At 35.7% G+C, this 22,247-nt stretch overlaps 1 protein-coding gene across 2 annotated transcripts in view; it reads left to right on the forward strand.

The window, feature by feature from the left end:
- Positions 1 to 22,247, forward strand: part of angpt4 (angiopoietin 4) — a 44,730-nt gene that overhangs the window by 9,579 nt on the left and 12,904 nt on the right. Inside the window, exons 1-3 of one of the 2 annotated variants that reach the window (XM_048199095.1) lie at positions 13,395 to 14,533; positions 19,342 to 19,491; positions 20,483 to 20,604. In XM_048199095.1, the coding sequence (XP_048055052.1) occupies positions 19,372 to 19,491; positions 20,483 to 20,604 (242 nt within the window). In that variant the 5' untranslated portion in view covers positions 13,395 to 14,533; positions 19,342 to 19,371. Of the gene's footprint in view, positions 1 to 13,394; positions 14,534 to 19,341; positions 19,492 to 20,482; positions 20,605 to 22,247 lie in introns of those variants that run through there. The other variant, XM_048199094.1, reaches the window with a different exon arrangement.

Below are 22,247 nucleotides of genomic sequence, written 5' to 3' on the forward strand. Positions count from 1 at the left end.
GTGTGCAATGGTTCACAAGCTCCCAAGTTTCTAAACTTGCACAGTGTATGCCCGGCTTAAGATGTACAAACAATGTAAAAAATGCCTGAGACTACATTAAAAGTAAATATGTTGCATGTAAAGTAACATGTTGTGAACTAACACCTATGCATTCTTTAATTTAACCTCTTTAAGTAAAAGGCTCCAGTAAGACTGAACCTCAAAAAGCAAATTCCATCCCACACCTGGAACTATAGCTGACTCTAATTCCAGACCAGTGGCTCATTGGTCTTCTTTAAGCTGAGTTCTACAGATTACAGATGAGTGATTAGAGTCTTGAGGTTTGCTGTTTGTTCTTATGTGGCTCAGGGTTTTGTCTTGGGTTGATCAAAGGCATTTTTCTAAGTCAACTCATACTGGTAGCAGCAATTTACCCCCACCACCACCGCATATGCAGTAGCCTAAAACTGTGATAACATGTCTTCCTCGATTTCCTTTAAAAACCCAAAAAGGCATAATAATAACTAATAATAACAAAAGCGCAAGATAATAAATGTACATCCTGTTTTAGGGTCAAACATGGAGATCACATGGAAATAAATGCTTTCAACCTATCCTGTCCCCACTTGAAAACCCATTAGTGTTGCAACCCTCAACAAGCACAAAAAAGGAAAACCCTCAAGTACTGGACCATCTGTTGTGCTTTTCCTTGTGCTGAGTTACAGTTCTGTTCTTTTACAGTGTCTTGTTACACTTCTGTTTTTTTTCTCCTCGATGTGAAGGACTTTCGTATAAAATTTCAGTTTAGGCAAGTTCAGCCCAAATTTCCAACGGGACATTACACAATTGCAATAATCCATTATATGGAATAAAATGATGCTTTTACAAGAGATGCTACAGATGGGACTCTTATACCATTACCAAATATTGTAAAACTCATGTGTTTCCATGGCTGCACATCAATAATAATCACATTTGTAGATGTCTTTTCCATTACTAAAGTATCTATCTATCTATCTATCTAGCCATCCATCCATCCAGTATTTTTTTTATACCCCTTTAAATAAGAAAAGCCAGTTGCTAATGACATCATCCTCCAGGAAGTGACATCATTTTGGAGTGAAATCAGCACAGCAAAAATCAAAAAGGCTGCATCCAAAATCACGTAGTCTCTTGAGCAGGTACTTATTTTGAATAAGTAATTCTTTCATGACCGCTAAAAAAGTATGTTCTATATAGTATAAATGTGTGTAGTATGAATGTAATCCGGACGTAGCTACTACTTTCTCCATGCTGTCATTATGTCATTATCATGTGACCTACCAACGTCAGTTGTGTCACTTCACTACTGTTATTTACAAATTCTCCCCTGTGGCCTCATGGGATAGTAAAGTGTCCATCGTATGCACACTTCAGGATCTCGTCAGAAGTAGTAGGTCATAGTTTTGCCTACTCATTTGAGTACTGCGAATTTGGACATACTACTTTTGTCACATACTGTTTTTCACCTACTATATAGTAGGGAAGTATACAATTTCGGATGCAGCCTTCGTAAGTATTGAAACTGATAATTCCTGTGATGTTTTGTGATTAGATAGTTTCTGTCACTCGAAAATAAATACCCATCTTGTTTCAGTACAGAAATCAGTTTAAAAATGTCAAAACATTAGCTTCAAGCTGCCATCATCATAAGATAACTTTCAATCCCTCTACCTCTTCAGTTCCATCCTCTAAGAAATCCTGTTAGTCTAGATGTTCAGACCAAATGATGCACGTTTCTTAGCCATTTAGCCAATCGGCCTTCAGTCTCGTGTCGTCCATGTGGATGTTCCTCGGCCCTGAGCATTAGTGTTTGTTTATGTTAGCTCAGAGAGAGAGAGAGGAACCACAGTTCTCGCTGCACAGCTGCACTCCCGTCTGCCACAGGGTCAACAGCCACTCTCTGATTGGCTGCAGCTCGAGCTGAATTGCAAAGAAAACATGCTTGTCTTCTAGAGGAGCAGTAACTTTGATAATCATAATTGATGGTAGAGTCTGGCTCAATCAAATATAGTCTTAACCTATCCACCTCTGAGTAATCATAGGCCCAATATTAGAAAATGATAATTAAGCAGCAGTTTTGGAGTGGCTTGTTTATAGCATTAGAAATTTGAATAGAATTACATCATTACTAATTGTATTAAATCATATCAATATTTGCTGAGAAAGTGGGCAGTGATTAGGGGCATTATTCTGGCATGAAATAGATGAAAAGTTGCTTTAAATGTCATGTTTTATTTTGTTTTATATATATATACAGTACAGTCCAAAAGTTTGGAACCACTAAGATTTTTAATGTTTTTAAAAGAAGTTTCATCTGCTCACCAAGGCTACATTTATTTAATTAAAAATACAGTAAAAACAGTAATATTGTGAAATATTATTACAATTCAAAATAACTGTTTTCTATTTGAATATATTTCACAAAGTAATTTATTCCTGTGATGGCAAAGCTGAATTTTCAGGATCATTACTCCAGTCTTCAGTGTCACATGATCCTTCAGAAATCATTCTAATATGCTGATCTGCTGCTCAAGAAACATTTAATGTGTACAATTGTACAAAATATTTGTGTACAATATTTTTTTTCAGGATTATTTGATGAATAGAAAGTTCAAAAGAACAGTGTTTATCTGAAATCTAATCTTTTGTAACATTATAAATGTCTTTACTGGCACTTTTGATTGATTTAATGCATCCTTGCTGAATAAAAGTATTCATTTCTTTAATTTCTTTTCAAAAAAATAAAAATAAAAATTCTTACTGACCCCAAACTTTTGAACGGTAGTGTATAATGCTACAGAAGCTTTGTATTTCAGATAAATGCTGTTCTTTTGAACTTTCTATTCATCAAGGAATCCTGAAAAAAAAAGTACACAACTGTTTTCAACATTGAAAATAATCATAAATGTTTATTGAGCAGCAAATCAGCATATTAGAATGATTTCTGAAGGATCATGTGACACTGAAGACTGGAGTAACGATGCTGAAAATTTTAATTAAATAAATGTAGCCTTGGAGAGCAGATGAAACTTCTTTTAAAAACATTAAAAATCTTAGTGGTTCCAAACTTTTGGACTGTACTGTATATATATATAAATAAAAGCTAAAACTAAACTGAAAATAAAATAAATAAATAAACCTAAAAAGTAATATAAAAACAAATAGAGATGACAAAAATACATAACAAAATTAATAAAAATTAAACTACAATAAAAAATACATTAAAAATTAAAAAATAGAAGCAAATTCTTAATATAAAATAAAAACTACAATATAGAATATATATATAAAATATATATAAATATATATAAAAATACTAAAGTAACACTGGACCATTGTGCTGTGGCAATTTGTGAGTCCATGATGATGCAAAGTCAGCTTTTGCGCAAACAGAACTTTATTTGTTTATCTGAACATCGTGAACTTCACACTCACATGATGAATAGAACAACCTTTAAGCTATTAAAACAAACAAGGTTCTCATCAATAGTAACTAACTTTAACGGGTCAAACACTAACATTTCACTAACATTACACAAACAAACGTAAACTGAAAATACACTCTTCCCTGAATATAACAGAAACAATTGCACAACAGTCTGATAACTAAAATGAACAATGAACTAGGAATGCATTGCCTCATAATCCACTGCCACAGTCCAGTTTGTTAATGAATTGTTTCAATGAATCAATTGATTCAGTTAAGAAACTCAAATGATTCATTCAAATCAGCAGTCCTCAAGTTTGAATAATTTTGTTGATGTTATACTGCCAGTTGCAGATCGTTTTCAACCGTATCTGATTGCATTACCAGAAATGGCAACTTTATGCAATAAAAGTGTAAAATATGACATGATATGATATACACTATTTCCCTTTCTTGTATTCTAGTGAGTATGATTTATTGCTTTCTTCTCCAAAGGTCTCCTTAGCAGATTGCATTATCAGACTGTGCTGTAAAACATACATTTACTTTGACAGGCAAATCGTATATTTCACATCTTTTAGCACAACTCTGGATTTTGTATTTGTTTTCCATAATCTTTAAAGCCTCACCATCTGTGATGGGTTTACAGATGATAAAGTCATAACCAAATCCCTGTAATCGTAAATTTGGCTTACCACAAGTCCTTTTTGATTCATTTATGAATTCTAGTCTGAAGACGGAAGCTAATCCTGCTGTTTAATCCAAGTGGGAACAATTTATAACAGTTAACATTGAAAACTGCAGTTCCAAAAGTGATTTTTAAAATACGATGATGAACCATAACATTGTATAAGTATTTATAAGATGCAAGAGACCATGGCTAGTTGACATTCTAGTGGACATCACTCAGTTTGAGGTTATCATATTTTGAATTTTGACTTGTGTAAAACATATATTTTTTAATTTGTTTTGATTTTTTATGAAAGCTACATCATCTTCCACAACATATATCATATAATCTGTGGGGTGGGCACTTTTTTTTTCAGTGAATCTTTCTGCAGGTTACATCAATATGCCAGTAGGTGGCGACAAGGGAGTGTATTTATGAATGAATCTTTGAATTCCTATTAGTTCAAATCGCCACCCCTATAAATAGAGCACTATTTGAGGGGACAGCCATTTGTAGTGGTGTCCGAAACCATAGTGGATGTTATCAAGTGCACTCATTCAATCCCATAATGCACCACAATAACTGATGTACACTCAACGGCTAGAGAATACCCAGAAAGCACTGTGAGAGTCGCATTAAACATGCTAGTTTCCATGACAGAGTTCAAGATATATCTTTTCATTACTACTATTAAACAGCAAGCAAAAACTATGCAAAAGTCCTTCTGGCGCGCTCAGTGTTTGAATTCACTCTCTCGTTTTCATTCACTCCTTCAAGTGGACTATATTAGTGGAGTAATGTAGGGAATAGTGAATGAAGGTACATGGGGTGATTTCAAACACAGCTTTATTCTGTGATTGACTCACTACATTAGTAAGTCATTGAATTATTCATTCAACTGATTTGTTCAAAATGATTCAGGAACAGGATGCCACTACTAGGTTTGTTTGAAACTATTTGTTGGCAGAGCAAAAACAGACAAAATAACTGGTGATGTTTTGTGTAAAATGTACTCAATTACTCAAATTTTATTCAATTCTTACTGCATTTAACTTCTAGTATATTAATGACTTTTTGAGGTAACTAAAAACAATTCATGAAACAGTAAAAACAGTTGAAGCAGTTTTTGTGTGTGTGTTTTTTCTTAAACAAAATTAGACTTAAAACCTATAGGCCTGGTTAGTTCTTTCCCGTGTGACAACTAGCCCCAGTCTCTTTATACAGTATCAATTTGGAAATATTGTTTAGTCATCATAGTATCTGGTTGTGTATGAGTCAGTGGGAAGAATCTGTGCAAACGTCAGTGCTGTTGAAGTCTCCAGTGGCTGTGACAGTGGGGCAGCTCGCTGCAGCCATGCTGATTGAATTAGCAATAGGATGTTCTCAGACCCGAAGCTATTTTTGGGGCATTCAGTACAGAAGAATAGAGACAGGATCTTTGTGTTCTTTAAAAGCCTCTCTGTGTTTTCTGTGTGTGTAGATTCTCTTTGACCGGACTGCAAATGTTTGAGCAATTGGGTTGTAGTGTAAAGGGAAAATTGGAGGTATTCCAGACTCCACACATATGTACATGAACATTCACACAGGCGCACTCAACAGGGTTCCCCCTTTGACATCAGGCCAAACACTTTAGCTATTGAGGGACACATAATATCCCACTCTTTCCTTTTCTGAGTATCCGGTCTCTCTCTGGATGCTGCCTGTGTGATGAATGTTAATCGTATGCATATAGTGCAAAAACATATGATGCGTTATTAATGACCAGTGAGTATCTAATTGCTGTTGTCACATCAACACATGATTTTGAGGGCATGTTATTACTGTTTACAAATGAATTTAGCATATTTATCTGTCAGAAGGACAAGCTGGAAATATTCCTGTCCAGTCTGTTTCCTATGAGCACATTCTTGTCCCGTCACAGCACACTGTCATAATGGATTAGTGGCTCAATGCCACCATACACAGCCTGACCATCAACACAGTCATTCTTATGCACTGTTAATTCCCCATTTACAATAAACTGACACTCTGAGACCCTTTTGAAAAGATCTAGTGAAAGATGCCTATTGGAATTTCTATCATAATTTGGAACTAATCCTAAAGGGAATTCTCTTGTAGAATTTCAGTGTAGCACAAAACTAGGTCATTTAGGACACATAGTTCCCAAAAGGAGTATTACATTTTAAATACCCCTGAAGAACATTAAAAAGCAGTCTTTTAGGATTTTGTGCATTTTTACCCTACAAACTTTACAGTATTAGAATAAAGTATTAGTTCAACCTGAAATGAGAGGGTGTGTAAATGATGACAGAATTGTGAGAAAAAAGTCTAAATCGTGAGATAAAAATCATATTTACCTCTATTTTTTTTATTCAGTGGTAGAAACAGGCTTCCATAGTTTTCTACTTGAATATATTTTAAAATTTATTTAATTTCAGCAAGATTACCCCAGTCTTCAGTGTCACATGATCCTTCAGAAATCATTCTAATATGCTGATTTGCTACTAAAGAAACAATACTCATTATTATCAATGTTGAAAACAGTTGCACTGCTTAATATTTTTGTAGAGACTAATAATTTTTTTTTTTTGGATACAGGATTTTTTTGTTGAATGGAAGGTTTAAAAACAGCATTTATTTGAAATAGAAAAGTCTTAACTGTCACTTTTGATCAATTTAATGTGATAAAAGTATTAAGTTCTTAAAAAAAAAAGTAACTCCACACTTTTGAACGGTAGTGTATGCATTTGGCATATGTTTTATTCACAGTGATGGCGCACATTTATTCAGTATGTGCTTCTTCAAAATCAAACCTATGTGTTGTTATAGCATTATGCTTTGCAGGTTAAGCGACAAGAACTGTAGGATTTATTTGATTCTTAGGGGATTCAATCTCATTTGGATCCTTTAGGATTCCAAAAGGAATCCTGTGCATATTTATTTAGGAATTCCTTAATCATTCCTGTCCTTCTAAATAAGATGTTTTTCAGACACCTCTGAGTAACATTGTCTGGTACCTCTCTTGTAACAGACATTTTGGACTCTGATGTGGATTGCATGTGCAGATGTACCTGTAATGGCGTCTGTTTTACATCCTGAGCTGTGACATAAAGAGAAAAGTATTTGACCGTCTCAGACTGGTCAGTGGTGGTAACCTGGGAAATGGGATGTACACCAAATGCAGGTCTGCTCAGTACATTTGGTCTCATTCACTAATAATTGCATACATGTGTTCTTATTTATGCACTGTAAAACCAAAAAGTGAAATTAATTAAATGAAATGAGTTTGTTTCACTGAAATAATAATGAAAGTTCATGGTAAAAAGCTGCGTGAACTCAAAATTTGATTGTAGTAAGCTGAACTCAATATGATTGAGTTGCAGCAGATTTCTAATACCCAGCATGTTTTGCTTTAGACTGTATAGGGAAAATATTGAAATTAAAAGGATAGTTCACCCAAAAATGAAAATTTGATGTTTATCTGCTTACCCCCAGGGCATCCAAGATGCAGGTGACATTGTTTCTTCAGTAGAACACAAATGATGATTTTTAACTCCAACTGTTGCGGTCTCTCAGTTGTATAATGCATGTCAGTGGGAACTCCATCTATAAGAGTAAAAAAAACATGCACAGACAAATCCAAATTAAACCCTGCGGCTCGTGACGACACATTGATGTCCTAAGACACGAAACGATCAGTTTGTGCAAGAAACCAAACAGTATTTATATAATATTTTACCTCTAATACTCCACTATGTCCAACTACCTTGAGCATCCGGTGTGTGAGGTCTGAATGCACTCTGACGCCGGAAGTGATGTCTCGCACTCATTGACGTATACGCGCGAGAGATCACTATACAGCGCGTTTTCAGACCTCACACACCCGGATGCTCAAGGCAGTTGGACAAATGATGATGGAGTTCCCATTGACATGCATTATATGACTGACAGACGGCAACGGTTGGAGTTAAAAATCATCATTTGTGTTCTACTGAAGAAACAAAGTCACCTACATCTTGGATGCCCTGGGGATAAGCAGATAAACATCAACTTTTCATTTTTGGGTGAACTATCCCTTTATGTGTTATTTTGTGTATTTTTGCACAAGATTAACAGAGGGTTATTATGTGCCCTGGTGTCGGCTCTTGTGCATGCATGCATTTGCCCTTTTCTGTATCAATTTAAATGATCAATGACTGACATTTGTGACATCATTTAGCTTTTGTATGGGAAGTTAATGGAGAAAACGAAATGGCAGGTTGAAAAATCAATATGCCTCTTTAGCAAAGAGGCGAAATCGTGAAGAGCGAGTATAGACTCAACAGCACAGCATTTGTCCATCTGTTTTTAGTTTAAAAGCGAGATGTTCGAGATGATTGTTGCAGGAAATATTCCCCGCGGATCAGCCCCGGTTCTGCTTGTTGTGGCCTCGTTCAAGCCACAATTTAGTTCACTTGGTCCAAGTATTAACACAAACCTTCAACTCAGGAAGTCCTTGTGACTAAAGCAGTCCTGCTAAATTGAGCTCAAATCTAGTCATGTTAATCATGTTAGTCATGTTATTTGTTGTGCTCTTTGACCCTGAGTTTCTGTCCTAACACACAATGTCAAACTAAGGCATGAAAGGTCACGTTTGTCCAGTCATGTTTGAGAGCAGTGAGGCATGCTGGGATCTTAAAGTGGAAAGATAACATGATAAAATTGAAACTGGCAGCACACAGGGGTCTGTATAAATATCTCGTCTTCCGAGCCATATTTCTCACACCTACAGATTTACAAAATCAAATCCATAAAAGGATGTTCAAAACTCTGAATCCCGGAATATTAATAAATGGAAGGGGAAAAAAAGCTCTGTAGCTGGAATATTTTCAGTTTTTCCCAATAAAATCTAGAAGGCAGACAATGTTTGCAGACATTAAACAGGACATTATAAACACATATTTAAAAATATTTATGGAATGAATGTTTTTAGAATGAGGTTATATTTGTGAAGACAAGCAGTGGCGCTAGATGAACTTGTTTTGTTGTTGTAGGATGTTGAAAAGTTGAGCAATCCTAAAACAATGGCAAATTTTATAGTTTAGAAAGTGTCATGTATTATTTGTAATGAATACAGAATCTAACTGAAACACTTTAGCTAAGTTCCGTCAATTCAGCGAAAGGCCTTCAATTATAATCTTCAAAATAATTGAGCACTTTTAGATATTTTTCATTTTTAGATGCAATGTTTTGATTGTAATCTTTGAACAATGTTTGGAATTGCATATTACTACACTACACTCAAAAAATGAACTTTTACCAATGTTAGTTTCAAACAAACCATCCTTGTTCACATTACTTAAAAACTTAATTTAACTCACTTAATTTAACTGAGTTGTTTCTACTAAAAATGGGTATTGTCAGCTTTACTTAAAGGGTTAGTTCACCCAAAAATGGAAATGATGTAATTTATTACTCACCCTCATGTCGTTCTACCCCCAGTAAGACCTTTGTTCATCTTTGGAACACAAATTAAGATATTTTTTGATGAAATCTGATGGCTCAGTGAGCCCTCTATTGCCAGCAATGTCACTGAACCTCTTAAGATCCATAAAAGCGTCTAAAGACATATTTAAAACAGTTCATGTGACTACAGTGGTTCAACCTTAATAATATAAAGCGACGAGAATACTTTTTGTGTGGCAAAAAAAAAGCAAAATAATGACTTTTCAACAATATCTAGTGATGGCCGATTTCGGTTTTGAAGCTTCACAAATCTTTTGTTTTGAATCAGTAGTTCGGAGCACCAAAGTCACGTGATTTCAGCAGTTTGGCAGTTTGATACACGATCCAAATCACTGATTCGAAACAAAAGATTCGTAAAGCTTCTTACGGGTGTGGAACGACATGAGGGTGAGTAATTAATGACAGAATTTTCATTTTTGGGTGAACTAACCCTTTAAGTAAAGTGCTCTTACTAATTTTATGTGTGTAGAATATCTGAATTAAATATGGAAAAATATACTGTATTTCACAATCACAATGCAATATATTCACCTTAATGTTTTCCTCTTTATAATTGAACTATAACTTATATCAGCAATTTTATTCTTTTTTCTTGACTCATTATTCGATTGGGCTTTCAAAAGTTTTTACATAAAATGTTATTAAAATACAAAAGAACCATATTTATTTTCAAGGTGATAACTTGATTCCACAAGCTAAAATTGTTTGATTTAATTTAATTTATTCATTACATTAATTTGATTCATTTATATAGTTAATTTGATTTATTAAATTTCAATATTTAATTTATTGTTGGATACTGCATTGTGTTTTAAATACTTTTAAGAAAACAAATACAGCAGGCAGTATACAGTGTACTGTGTGTAATTGAACACTGCATTCCATACAAAATAGCCTGTAAGTGTAGTATTCCCTGCATTCCGAAATTTGCATACTGTGCACAGTATATCTAGTGCAAAAGTAGTATGATAGTATGAGAACATACTGTAGCTCTCCAGTAAATATGTATAACATCACAGCTGAAGACAGTCCCTTGATCAACTGCTTGGTTTTCTGCTTGTCAAAACAGACAGCAAGTTTACATATTTTTTTTTTTATAAGGGCGGAAAACCCTTCTTGTATAGACCACACAGATTTTATGGAAAAGATTCCAGAAGGACCTCGAGAACCGGTACTTTTCTCGACACAGCCTGTCAAAAATGTTTCTATATAGCGTGTTCCACCGAATATCCTGCTAAAATGCATACAGAAGATCAGTATCACTATTATTATGTAAAAGATGAAAATAATCAAGATACACATTCCCATTCACCCTCACAAAGAAAAACAGTTTCCCTCTGCAGGTCCTCTATCCTGTCAGAGCTAATTTGACATGATTTGTTGTAAAATCTGGAGTGCTGACCCCTAAAAGCACCAAAGTGAACAGTATGCACTATAGTTAGGGGTGAATAAAGGCTCTTCCTTTTTGAAAACCTGAGTAACATTGTCTGGTACCTAAAAGACAGTAAAAATAATTGACTCGTGTCAGACTCGTAAACTTCACTGTATAACTCATCTATATATCCTGCAAACCATACATTCAAAGAGGGACTCAAGCAATATCACATACTCTTTTGACTTGGACCAGTATGCAATCATCTAGCTATAGCAACTGCATAGCAACACCCTGGTAACCAGCCACAACACCTTAGTGTAGAGTTGCACCACTCGTTTTCTTCATTGTTGTGTTTTCACTGCATGGAAACAAAATGCACATATTAAATTAATTAAAGGTGCCCTAGAATCAAAAATTGAATTTACCTCGCATAGATGAATAACAAGAGTTCAGTACATGGAGAAAACATACATTGAGTTTCAAACTCCATTGCTTCCTCCTTTTTATATAAATCTCATTTGTTTAAAAGACCTCCGGAAAACAGGCGAATCTCAACATAACACCGACTGTTACATAACAGTCGGGATCATTAATATGTACGCCCCCAATATTTGCATATGCCAGCCAATGTTCAAGGCATTACACAAGGGCAGCCAGTATTAACGTCTGGATCTGTGCACAGCTGAATCATCAGACTAGGTAAGCAAATAAGGACAATAGCGAAAAATGGCAGATGGAGCAATAATAACTGACATGATCCATGATAACATGATATTTTTAGTGATATTTGTAAATTGTCTTTCTAAATGTTTCATTAGCATGTTGCTAATGTACTGTTAAATGTGGTTAAAGTTACCATCATTTATTACTGTATTCACGGAGACAAGAGCCATCGCTATTTTCATTTTTAAACACTTGCAGTCTGTATAATTCATAAACACAACTTCATTCTTTATAAATCTCTCCAACAGTGTAGCATTAGCCCGTTAGCCACAGAGCATAGCCTCAAACTCATTCAGAATCAAATGTAAACATCCAAATAAATACTATACTCACAGGAATCGATGCATGCATGCAGCATGAATGACAAACATCTTGTAAAGATCCATTTGAGGGTTATATTAGCTGTGTGAACTTTATGCACTGTATAACGGCACTTATAGTCGAGAGCTCGGGAGGGCAGGGAGCGAGAGATTTAAAGGGGCCGCGCAGCCTGAATTGGTGCATAGTTAATGATGCCCCAAAATAGGCAGTTAAAAAAAATTATTTAAAAAGCTGAAACTTCACAGACACGTTCAGGGGACACCTTAGACTTATATTACATCTTTTGAAAAGACGTTCTACGGCACCTTTAAAGATACATTCTATAAGCAAATAAATACTTTGACTCATGTGTAACACTGTGATTGACACTTTGGTCAGTATATGATGAATTCCTGACTTCTTGGGCAAAACACTGAACTGGGGCCAACACTTTTTCACAGCTCTGTGATTAGAGACCTGTCAGTAATGTATCTCCACCTCCATTATTATTATTATTATTATTATTTTACAGAATTTAAGAATAAAGTCTTTCAGATTAAAAACAATCTTTGGGCTTTCCAGACCTATATCAGTGGATGTCCAAGCAAATCCTGACAGGAAAAATAGAACTCAAGTTACACATCAGCCTCTATTTCACAGCCACTAAAATCTGATGGACATGCAAAATGCAGAATGACACTGGCTATTTCTGACAGTCTAAACCCAGTTTATAATGACAGTGAGAAACATGACACAATAAAACTAGAACATTCCCGTTATACTTCATGAGGTTGTCTACACTGCAGACCACGTTCTTGCCATGTAAACATGCGGTAAATCTCGGATTCCAAGATCATTTGATGAGTGAACACAATCAAATGTGTTAAAAAGGCTAAACATTGACAGCAGTTTTCCAGTGCATTTGTGCTGTTTTAGTCTGTTACAGTAACATGAAAGGAATAGTTCTGCCAAAAATTAAAATTATACATTCAATTTACTCACCCTCATGTGCTTCCAAACCCGCATGTCTCGAAAAAGAAGAAATTTATAGCACAATGTTCAACTGGTGAAAGTGAAGGGGTGACCACAATTGTCAAGCACAATTTTCACTGAAAAATGTCAGTCTGTTCCTCGGATGATTTCAGAAGACCTGAAAATATAGTGCACACATCATATGGACTAATGTTATTATGTTTTTATGATGCTGTTTAGAGACTGTCAGCCCCTAGTGATCATTGCATTGTATAGTAAAGAGCAGCGTGAACATTGTTCAGAACATCTTCTTTTATGTTCCATAGTTTAGTCAAGTCACCTTTATTTCTGTAGGGCTTCATACAATACAGATTGTTTCAAAGCAGCTTTGCAGTGATAACAGGAAAATGATTCAATGAGGCAAACAGAGTTCATTTCGGCTGTACAGCAGCTCTAAAAGAAAATAACGTCATTGTTCAGTGTTGATTCAGTTCCATTCTAAAGATAATCAAGTATTACATTAGTTCATTAGTTCATTTCATCTATAAAGCAGCTCTGCAGAAAACAGTGATGTCATGATCCAGCTCATTTCTCATCCAATAGTGTCTGTGAAAGAATTGGGCTAGTTTTCAGAAGCAATTGGGCACGTTTTGTTGTGAAAACCTGGCAACCCTGGCCACCACACATCGGCTGCATCTGAAAACTTAAAAATGCTGCCTTCGGAGGATGCATTCCAAGGTAGGAAGGCATCAAAGCACGTCTGAATCCAAAGTTAGCTTTACTTCCTGTCTCATGAGATGTCTTCATCTGATGGATTTTTGAAAGCAGTATAGATGTGTCCGTCCCTGCCTTTGACATCCCACAATCCTGTGCTTTCCATTCTGTGACAGCTGAGCTAAAAAAATAAAATAAATATGGCTTCTGAAAGTTGGGGTTGGTCATCAGTTTGTGTGTAAATGTACATTTTTGACCAATGTTTTCCACTTTTGATGTCATTTCTAGTGAGAAATAACTATTGTAGTAATAAAATATTCACTTATTTATCATCAAATCTCATGCTATTTTACTGTAGATCATAAAACCAATACGCTGCCTCAGAAGTCTGACCGTTTTATGGCTCTTTAATTTGTCGTGACAGATCGCTGTAGCACCTCAGTTCAAGCGGCTCGTGACCTGATCATCTCTTCCTACTAATTCATTTATACTTAATTTATATTAATTTATCTACTAACACCAGTTGACATTATAGTAGGTAAATGATGATGAAATTCTCATTTTTGGCTGAACTAACCTATTTTGAAATTTAAAGCCACGATTTTTCCTCTTTGTCGCCATCTCTTGTTTGAAACCTGCAATTGCAGTCAAATGCGGTTATCTGTATGTGCGTTGTGCCTCGGTACAGCTCGTCAAGCGCGGATGAATCTAATGCTTGCTGTCAGTCACCGCACCGGCGTGGATACTGTACTTTAGAAGCACAGATTCTGCGTCCTGAAAGTATGACCAAAATAAGAATTTTCACTGGAAAATATCATCTGAACAAGTAAGTAACATGTCAGCCACTTTTGTTCTGACCAAATGAGGAAAAAGACATTAGGCCTACAATAAATTGCGCTGCCAATGATGATTAAATCTAACGATCGCTTAGCTTGGATCATGCCAAACCATGCAAATTATTATTACTGTTATACTTTGTTCTCAAATTGTTAATGTTAACAACATCAGCATTACTATGACTATGTGTATATTAGCGTTACCTGTAGATTTCAATTTCTGTAGCCACTCAACAGTCCAAAGTCTTTTGCTGTTTGACTACGAGTGAATCTCCAGTTGTCACTGATGATTGTCATTTGGATCTTTCTGGATTACAATCCGCCATCAAAATGATAAGTTGAATTATTTCAGCTGCTGTGATAAAACCGATTAGCCTGGACTCCTTCCTTTCTGTTTACGGACGTGACGTAATGACGCACAGAGGAACCGCTGCATGCTCAAATTTCCCGCGGAAATCCACCATGTCGCTTTTATTATAAAACATTATTACAAGCTTACCGTTGTGATTCGAGCTAAGAAAATGAGATCGTTTTGAACACTGGCTGGTTATGTACTTGCTCAAAAATTGATTTTGGATAATTTTTAACCAAGAATACAAAAAAGGTATGCACTCTAAAAGAGACTTTAATAGAAGCTCACAGGAGATAAATCAACAAACGTTTCGGCTCTTCGCCTTCGTCAGTGTAACAATTTCATTCACTCTCAATGATTACATAGAAAATACACTCTAAATCCACAGGTGTTTACAATCATGATTAAAACAAATGATTAGTCCAAACTTCAGCTCAAGCGCATAACAGGTCACAATTAAATGACAAGAGTAAGCCACGTATGACAAGAAACTCACAAATCTAGCAATGATAAACAGTCAGAATAGATCCTTTGAAAACAAAAAACCAGAGTAGCTCCATCAACAACAAATGTAAATGGGGTACAATAACCCATCAGGCAGCAAGCCATTCATAAACATTGTACTCCCAAAAAAAAAAAAAAAAAAAAAAAAAATTATAAAAAACAAGAAAGGTCATAGTCTTCATTTAAACCAACAGGAGACATAGTTCTTAAATTGAACATCCAAAAAGCTTCTCTTCTCAAAAGTTTATTATCAATGTCACCACTACGGCGAGAATTCTTTACTATTTCGATACCTATACAAGTAAGTTGTTCAATGCGGTGATTAGATTCAATGAAATGTCTAGCAATCGTGGAAGTAACGTCGTGTCTGCGAATAGCTGATTTATGTTCACTAACTCGAACCCTTAGCGGTCTTGATGTTTTTCCAACATATCCCAGTGGACATGGGCACTGGAGTAAATAAATCACATTCTTACTTGAACATGTTATACATGATTTTATATGAAAAACTCTGTGTGTAGCAAGACACGTAAAGCTTTTGCATCTCAGAATAGATAATTTTTAACCAAAAAAAGTTACGGACTGCAGCTTTAAGGTTTAAACACAATTTGGCTTTTGAGCATTTCTACAGTATCTTTTGAACATGAACTACAGCAAATTTGTATGGCCCATTAGTTTTAACCAAACATTATCTTAGCATATTTCTATCTCTGTTTAGAAAGAGATTTGAGAATCCTCCTGTCTGTTATGCTCAATAATCCTCATTAGGAAATGAATACCTTACAATAATCCACTGCATTCCACCCACCATCCATAAACAAATTCTGCGGTTTGTGTCTTGGGAGGCTTTGCTAAGTGTGTCTAGAAATACCCCTGAAGGGAGAATAAGAAGAGTAGATTGAAAACTAAATGTTATGCTGGGCCAGAGAGAGAGGGTGGAAGAAAGCTGCTGATTGTTCTGTAGGTTGGCTAGTTTCTCGTGGTGTGTGGTGGATGTCGGATGAGGGGTGCGAGATGGTAGAGACGGATTCTGGATTAGAGGAGATTTATTTGATGTGGAGGTGCAGACGTCCTGCAGGGAGATCTTGCTCGGATGTTTGCTTTGCTACTGGTTTAATGAGAAGGTTAATCAAGTAATCTCTCTGTGTTCCTGTCGTTCTCTCTTTCTGAGATGTTCTGGTGGTAGAGGTTAAACTGGTTCTTTGGTTTAGAAAGAAAACAGCAGTCACAACACATTTTACTTCTACAATGATTAAAAATGTAATATAAGACTTTGTTTTATCCATTGGGAATGGATTAAATCAAGAAAAGTGGTGGCAGACCTGAATGTGAGTACAGAGGACTTTGACGTCACCCGAAAAAGAAAGTTGTTTCAGAGGCAGAGAAAGTTATTACATTTTGATGAAAGATTATGAAGACAAACAGTTTTTTTCTTTAAGATAACGTGCACTAATGAATCTTACGCAATAAGACCAGGAACATGTTTAATAAAGTAAATATAGAGTTTATTTTGATTTCATGTTGACCTAAGAGTGTATCGTCTCTCTTATTCTGTTGGTGAAAATAGATTCTGAAGGATGTTTATTTTGCTATTATTGATAGAATTTATCATTTAGTGATGATTATATAATTTATTTATGGGTGTACTATAAATCACCTTTTTTTAGCTAAATGACAAAATTGTAAAACAAAATGATGTTATAAGAGGTCCTGAATAAATACTGGAATTTATGCAGTTATTTGCATTTTATTTAAAGCTTATGAAACAGACCATACACTACAATATATATATATTTGTCCCCATTTAACCCTTAATATAGTCTAGTGGCTGAAAATCTGGGCTGTTAACAGAATAGTTATAGGTTGAAACCCCACGAGTGTTGATCCATTACCAATGTTCCCTTGAGCAAAACACTTAACCCCAGGTTGCTCCGTAAGTGTACTGTAAATCACTTTGTCAGCTAAATGACAAAATAGTAACTAGTGTTAAAACAAAACTATGATTCATTGTCATTGTGAGAGGCCATCACGAAACACTTACTGGAATTCATGCTGTTATGTTTTTGCAAATGATGTAATCTGAATGAATCTTTATGAAGCAAACAACCCAACACAATCTTTCTGAAGTGATCTCTTGTAAACATCTGCGGTACACATGAATGATCATCGTGACTGCATGCAGATTGCCTTGACTCAGCAACTCAAACTCCGAAGCGCTTTACCTTCATGTCGGTGGTGACTTACAGTACATTCTGTAAGGAAACATCCCAGGAAGCTCCAGTCAAAATGAGATGAAACATCTGGTTTTGGTTAATGCTCGTAAAGTTGATCCAACTGAATCCAGATCAGCGTTCCCAAGCTGAACTCGTCCTATGTGATTTTAATCCAAGGCAGGAAGCTCGGGTCAATTAATCGGTCAGGGCACACTGCGTCTTTGGGGAGTCAACAGCAACAGAAGAAAAACCCAACCTTTTGCATTCTTGTTTACGTTAATTAATTTTTCTAAACCAACCATCATGTCTTAATTATGACTATAATAAACAGAAGTGTATATGTCAGGGCACTGAATGTGCTTTGAAGCACTTGAAATTGAAATATGACTATTATATATTTCTAACAGACTGTCTCTACATCTTTATTCTGATGGACCACATCAAGCACATAACTTTCCCTCAGGGTTTAACCTGTTTATTTCCATTGTGATAAAATTATCCTTCATTAGTCCTTCTCTCAGGGTTCATGCGCTCTTGGTGATGCCATATTTATTTTTGCAGAGCTCAGAGTCTTTTGGGACTAAGAGGGTCACTATACCGCACCTTAGCCTGGCACTGGATCTTCTCCCTGAGGAGTTAAAAAACACTGTGTTCGATAAACTTTCCAGCTCTTGAGTCCACACTGTTGAGTGCTTCACAAAAGGGAGCATCAAAGACACATCATAGCCACAAAAGGGGCCCTTGTAAGCACCCTTCTGAATCATGCAATGACAAATGGGCCTTTACAGTTACATGCAAACGAAAACCATGAGACTGGAAATCCAAATAATATGTGACCATATGCAACAAATCTTGTTCATTCTTCTACATATTCACCAAACACATGAGAACCAATGAAGTTTATGCATGTTTTCCTCTTCCTCATGCTGTCAAGACATGTATTGTGCTTTGAGGGTCAATCCAAAATTTTCAGTTGAACCAAAAATGAAAAATCTGTCATTAATTACTCACCCTCATGTCATTCCAAACCTGTAAGAATTCCGTTTCAAAACACAAATGAAGATCTTTTTAATAAAATCTAAAAAGCTTTCTGTCCCTCCAATGACAGTTCACGCAACTGACACTTTAACGCTTCAAAAAGTGCATAAAGAGATCGCAAAAATAATCCATATGAATTGAGCGGTTTAGTCTAAATTTTCTGAAGATACTCGATCATTTTATTTGATGAACAGATTAAATTTAGGCTTTTATTCATATATAAACACTGATCAGCGAACATAAACAGATGCTCAACCACACCTGCTTGATGTGCGAGAACAAACCTCTTCTGGAATCTTGAACGTGCTGCGTAACACACGAGAATGAACCTCATTGGTTCAAGCAAAGATGCTTGAGCTTCCGTTGATGAATGTTTATATGTGAATAAAAGCCTAAGTTCAATCTGTTCATCATATAAAGTGATCGAGTCTCTTCAGAAAATTTGGACTAAACCGCTCAATACATATGGATTAGTTTTCATTGGAAAGTTTCAATTGCGTAGCTGTCCATGGAGGGACAGAAAGTTCTCAGATTTCATCAAAAAGATCTTCGTTTGTGTTCTGAAGATGAACGAAAGTCTTACAGGTTTGGAACGACAAGAGGGTGATTAAATAAAGAGCGAATTATAATTTTTCAACTTTTTCTTTAAGCAAAATGCAATATCATTATTTTCTCTTCCTTTACTCAACAGTTAGAAAACTACATCCAGCAGAAGACAGGGATGGTGCATATTCAAGCTGATGCTGTCCATAACCAGACGGCCACTATGCTGGAGATCGGCACCAATCTGCTCAGCCAAACCGCTGAACAAACCAGAAAACTCAATGTGGTTGAGGCCAAGGTAATCACATTTCACAACATAGAAATGCAGAAATGCATACTTCATCAGTGTCAATAAATACAATGAGTGCATATACATACAGTATATAAAATAACATTCAAAAGTTTGGAGTCGGTAAAATTTTTTTTCTTTTCAAAGGATCAAAAGTGACAGTAAAGACATTTACAATGTTGCAAAATATTTCTGTTTCAAATAAATGCTGTTCTTTTGAAATTTCTATTTATCATCATAGAATCCTGAAGAAAAATGTATCATGGTTTCCACGAAAATATGAAACAGCACAACTGTTTTCAACATTGACAATATTAAAAAATGTTTCTTGAGCGGCAAATCAGCATATGTGACCCTGGACCACAAAACCAGTCAGTTTTGGAAATTGAGATGTATACATCATCTGAAAGTTGAACAAATAAGCTTTCCATTGATGTATGGTTTGTTAGGATAGCACAATATTTGGTCGAGATATAACTATTTGAAAATCTGGAATCTGAGGGTGCAAAAAAATAAAAAATATTGATAAAATGGCCTTTAAAGTTGTCCAAATGAAGTCCTTAGTAATGCATATCCACTCACAAAAATACATTTTTGATATATTTACGGTATAGGAAGTTTACAAAATATCTTCATGGAACATGATCTTTACTTAATACCCTAATGATTTTTGGCTTAAAAGAAAAATCGATAATTTTGACCAGTACAATGTATTTTTGGCTATTGCTACAAATATACCTGTGCGACTTATGACTGGTTTTGTGATCCAGGGTCACATATTAGAATGATTGCTGAAGGATCATGTGACACTGAAGACTGGAAGACTGAAGACTGAAAAGGAATAAAATACATTTTAATAAATATATTCAAACAGAAAACAGTTTTAAATTGTACTAATATTTCACAATATATAACTGGGGTACAAAGGATATACTGTATATAAATATGCACTTTTCTGTCATTTTTTTCCATTGCTCTTTTCATTGTATTCCATCTGAAGGTTCTGAACCAGACATCAAGAATTGCAATTCAGTTATTAGAGAATTCACTGTCAACAAACAAACTGGAGAAGGAGCTCTTAACACAGATTTCAGAAATCTCAAAACTTCGAGACAAGAACAGGTAAGACTTTTAAAAATTTTATTAATGCCTTTATTTCTCTTATTTCTTCTTTTTCTGTTTCACAAAGTCCAAGAGCAATCTACACTAAAAACTGTAAATGAACTGTTTTAGTCAAGTTAAAGAGATTATTTAATGTGACTGTTTCAACCTAAACAATATACGTCAATGGCTGGTCCTAAAAAGCATTGAGATGGAGAGAAATTCACCAAATTCTTCCACATTCGTTTTATAGCTCTATACTTCTACTCTGTGTCGACAATTCTCTAATATTTGAGATTTTATTTCTCCCATGATATTGTAGTAGGAGAAGCATCAAAGACAAAACTGATACTTGAAAGAATCATAACTGAGGACTCCATTATGTAATTGTGCTCATTACAACTCCGAACAATCACAGAGCAATAAGATCATCCAGTGCAAGTCATTTTTAAGAGTCAGATCACATCTACAACTGCAGTGTAGAGCAACTTGTGTCTCTCTTGTTGTTCTCAAAACTATATTTTCCCATAGTCTGCCAGCTCTGAGAGCACAGCAGGGGGAAAGGCTTTGTAAAGGGAAATAATCAGCCACTTAATTGATTGTTTGTAATGTTTAATAACTACGGAGTAAGCACAGCACACAAAGCAGACCCCAGGCAAGTTTCCTTTGCACACTTCCAGAGCAGGACAAAGGGTTTTCCCAGAAAGCTTTGTACTCGGCTCTCGCTAGATTAAACAGATAACGCTTGTTGTCATTCAACTTTGTCGACCAATTGAACTGTGTTTCCAGTGATGTTTTGGTAGCTGCATGGGGGCATCAGACGTAATTATAGCAGACCGCTACGTTACAGACGAGTCAGAGCTATTCAATATTTCATGTTTGCTCGTATGAGTGAGAACAGAAAGTTTTCGACCTTTCCAAGGCAACTTACAACTGTGCAAGTGAAAGTGTTCGTAATTGCTCCCAGAATTGATGCGGGTTTAGCGAGGGTCAGCTTCATAGTATAATAGCAGCAAACAATTGCTCGGCATCGTGTACACATTACAAACTCTGGCAAGGGATTTCAACAGTCCTTGCCAATCGATTGTGTGAAAACTATTTGTGTAATCAATCATGAACAATTTATAAACATATAAGCATTGAGAACCACTAGCAACAAAAGCATGTTTAATGACTATATCTACTGTAATTTAACAAAGCAAGCATTCAGTTACATGCTCGATGGAGTTTTGATTTGCTTTCCAGTTATTTTCGGCCCCAAACCCTCGGGTGGTGTTATTTTTCAGCATTCACACACTCACTCTCTAAATCACACACAGATTGAAGTCGGCAGGATTTTGCGGAGTTCCTCAGGAACTCGTTTTTGTAGCAGTGGCTCATTGTTGTGCGGCTGTAAATTGTTTTGACAGCAGGCGTGATTGATTCATGCTATCTCCTCTGATCCAGACACTAAATCATGAACCTACATAAAGCTCAGCTGAGCGTTGATGGAAATCTGTATCTCCATTTCCCAAAGGCGCAAAGTTCAGTAGACTTATTTTACATGACATTGCAACCCGCTAGACAGTAGCAAGCAAAGAGCTAGAGTAACAATCTAACAATAGTTGGCCATTTCAAGATGACACTTTATAAGCTGTGAAAGTAAGTAAGTTGCTGGATAATGT

This window comes from Megalobrama amblycephala, linkage group LG8, assembly GCF_018812025.1.
Source record: "Megalobrama amblycephala isolate DHTTF-2021 linkage group LG8, ASM1881202v1, whole genome shotgun sequence".
NCBI lineage: Eukaryota > Metazoa > Chordata > Actinopteri > Cypriniformes > Xenocyprididae > Megalobrama > Megalobrama amblycephala.